The sequence below is a fragment of the Coturnix japonica genome, unplaced genomic scaffold (assembly GCF_001577835.2).
Source record: "Coturnix japonica isolate 7356 unplaced genomic scaffold, Coturnix japonica 2.1 chrUnrandom656, whole genome shotgun sequence".
In the NCBI taxonomy this organism is placed as follows: Eukaryota; Metazoa; Chordata; class Aves; order Galliformes; family Phasianidae; genus Coturnix; species Coturnix japonica.
In genome coordinates, this window is record NW_015440022.1 from 23,870 (window position 1) to 27,273 (window position 3,404).

A 3,404-nucleotide genomic window follows, 5' to 3' on the forward strand; every position below is an offset into this window, starting at 1 on the left:
GGGGATGGCCATGGTTGGGTTTGGGGATGGCCATGGTTGGGTTTGAGGATGGCCATGGTTGGGTTTAGGGATGGCCATGGCTGGGTTTCAAGGGCTTTGGGTATGGCCATAGTTGGGTTTGTGTTTGGGGATGGCCATGGTTGGGTTTAGGGATGGCCATGGTTGGGTTTGGGGATGGCCATGGTTGGGTTTGAGGATGGCCATGGTTGGGTTTGGGGATGGCCATGGTTGGGTTTGAGGATGGCCATGGTTGGGTTTGAGGATGGCCACGGTTGGTTTTGGGGATGGCCATGGTTGGGTTTGAGGATGGCCATGGTTGGGTTTAGGGATGGCCATGGTTGGGTTTGAGGATGGCCATGGTTGGGTTTGGACGGCCTTGGTGATGGCCATGATCAGGTTTAGGATTCCTGTGGACAGCCACCATCAGTTTTAGTTTTTCTTGGGGACCACCACAATCACTGGGGACAGTTTTGGGTTGGTCTGGGAAGAGCTGTGGCTGCGGTACCGTGATGACATCGAGGATGCTGAGCAGGCTGTGCACGCTGTCCCCAGGGAAAACCTCCTTCATCACTGTCTCCTTTCCATCCTGCACAGCACAAACCCCTCCATCCTTCACTGCCCCATCTCCATGGTGCCCCCATCCCATCCTGTCCTCAACCCGATCCCATCCCGTCCCTGTCCCCATCCTGATCCCATCCCCATCCCCATCCTGATCCAATTCCTGTCCCCATCCTGATCCCGTCCCCATCCTGATCCCATTCCCATCCCCATCCCGATCCCATCCCCATCCCCATCCTGATCCCATCCCCATCCTGATCCCATCCCTGTCCCCATTCTGATCCCATCCCTGTCCTCATCCTGATCCTGTCCCCATCCTGATCCCATTCCTGTCCCCATCCTGATCCTGTCCCCATCCTGATCCCATCCCTGTCCCCATCCTGATCCTGTCCCCATCCTGATCCCATTCCTGTCCCCATCCTGATCCCATCCCCGTCCCCATCCTGATCCCATCCCCATCCTGTCCCCATCCTGATCCCATCCCCGTCCCCATCCTGAGCCCATCCCCATCCTAATCCCATCCCCATCCTGATCCCATCCCTGTCCCCATCCTTATCCCATTCCTGTCCCCATCCCATCCCCATCCTCATCCCGTTCCTGTCCCCATTCTGATCCCATCCCCGTCCCCATCCTGATCCCATCCTGATCCCATCCCCATCCTCATCCCGTCCCCATCCTGTCCCCATCCTGATCCCATCCCCATCCCATCCTGATCCCATCCCCATCCCATCCTGATCCCATCCCTGTCCCCATCCTGATCCCATCCATGTCCCCATCCTCATCCCATCCCCATCCTGATCCCATCCATGTTCCCATCCTGATCCCATCCCCATCCTGACCCCATCCCCATCCTGATCCCATCCCTGTCCCCATCCTCATCCCATCCTTGTCCCCATCCTGATCCCATCCCCATCCCCATCCTGATCCAATTCCTGTCCCCATCCTGATCCCATTCCCATCCTGATCCCATCCCTGTCCCCATTCTGATCCCATCCCATCCCCATCCTGATCCCATCCCCGTCCCCATCCTGATCCCATCCCTTTCCCCATCCTCATCCCATCCCTTTCTCCATCATGATCCCATCCCATCCCCATCCTGATCCCATCCCTTTCCCCATCCTGATCCCATCCCTGTCCCTATCCTAATCCCATCCCCATCCCATCCCCATCCCATCCCCGTCCCCATCCTGATCCCATCCCTTTCCCCATCCTGATCCCATCCCCATCCCCATCCTGATCCCATCCCCATCCCCATGCTCATCCCATCCCCATCCCGTCCCCGTCCCCTCACCGGCTCGGTGAGCAGCAGCTCCAGTTTCCCATCCTGTAACACGTAGATGCTGGTATCGGGCTGACCGGGTCGGAACACATAATCCCCCTGTTGACACTGCTGGAAAACCATGTGCTTGCACAGCTCCAGGAACAGCGGCTTCTCAAAGTGCCCTAAAACCCTATAGGGGATGGGGACAGCAAGGACACAATGCTGATGGGCACCATAATGGCACCCTATGGCAATAGTGATACAGAGCTTTGAGGATGGGGATATTGGGGATAGAAAGTGAATATTATGGGGCTCACCGGACGTTTTTAAGCATGTATAGGACTTCCGATGGCAAATGAGAATTCTTCACGTCAAATTCTGTCAGGTCTGCCTCTAGCACTGAAGGTGGCGGCTCCTTTAACTGCAACGTGGGGAGCTCCTTCTGGATACGGAGGAACCTGGGGGGACATCGGGGGGACAATAAGGGGATATGGGGGGGGACAATCGGCGTGACTTGGGGGGACAAATAACGGGCGATCATGGGGGGGGGATATTGGCCGGGGTGACATGGCGGGGACCATTAAGGGGATATGGGGACAATCGGGGGCGCAATAAGGGATATGGGGGGACATTTGGCGACGGGGACATGGGGGACATTGGGGGGACATTAAGGGGATAGGGTGGACATTGAGGGTGGACATTGGGGGTAGACAGTAAGGGGCAGTATGGGAGGGGGATATTGGGGGGACATTGGGGTGATATTGGGGTGACATTGGGGTGACATTGAGGGGATATTGGGGGGACATTGGGGGGACATTGGGGGGACATTGAGGGAAGATTGGGGTGTCATTGGGGTGACACTGGGGTGACATTGAGGTCACATTGAGGGGACATTGAGGAGACATTGAGGGGACATTGAGGGGACATTGGGGTGGTATTGGGGTGATATTGGGGTGGTATTGGGGTGATATTGGGGTGGTATTGGGGTGATATTGGGGTGACATTGGGGTGGTATTGGGGTGACATTGGGGTGGTATTGGGGTGACATTGAGCTGACATTGGGGTGATATTGGGGTGACATTGGGGTCATATTGGGGTAATATTGGGGTGACATTGGGGTGATATTGGGGTGGCATTGGGGTGATATTGGGGTAATATTGGGGTCATATTGGGGTCATATTGGGGTGACATTGGGGTGGTATTGGGGTGGTATTGGGGTGACATTGGGGTGATATTGGGGTAATATCGGGGTCATATTGGGGTGATATTGGGGTAATATTGGGGTAATATTGGGGTAATATTGGGGTGACATTGGGGTGATATTGGGGTAATATTGGGGTGACATTGGGGTGATATTGGGGTGACATTGGGGGGACATTGGGAGGACATTGAGGTGACACTGGGGTGATATTGGGGTGACATTGGGGTGACATTGGGGTGACATTGGGGTGGTATTGGGGTGATATTGGGGTGACATTGGGGTGACATTGGGGGTGATATTGGGGTGATATTGGGGTGACATTGGGGTGATATTGGGGTGATATTGGGGTGACATTGGGGTGATATTGGGGTAATATTGGGGTGA

At 55.5% G+C, this 3,404-nt stretch overlaps 1 protein-coding gene across 4 annotated transcripts in view; it reads right to left on the reverse strand.

Moving 5' to 3' along the window:
• Positions 1–3,404, reverse strand: part of PNPLA6 (patatin like phospholipase domain containing 6) — a 34,126-nt gene that overhangs the window by 21,543 nt on the left and 9,179 nt on the right. For all 4 annotated transcript variants that reach the window (XM_015851039.1, XM_032441839.1, XM_015851041.2 and 1 more), the window contains exons 6-8: positions 2,137–2,277; positions 1,850–2,009; positions 506–586 (exon numbers count right to left, since the gene is read on the reverse strand). In XM_015851039.1, coding sequence (XP_015706525.1) covers positions 506–586; positions 1,850–2,009; positions 2,137–2,277 — 382 coding nt within the window. The remainder of the gene's footprint in view (positions 1–505; positions 587–1,849; positions 2,010–2,136; positions 2,278–3,404) is intronic.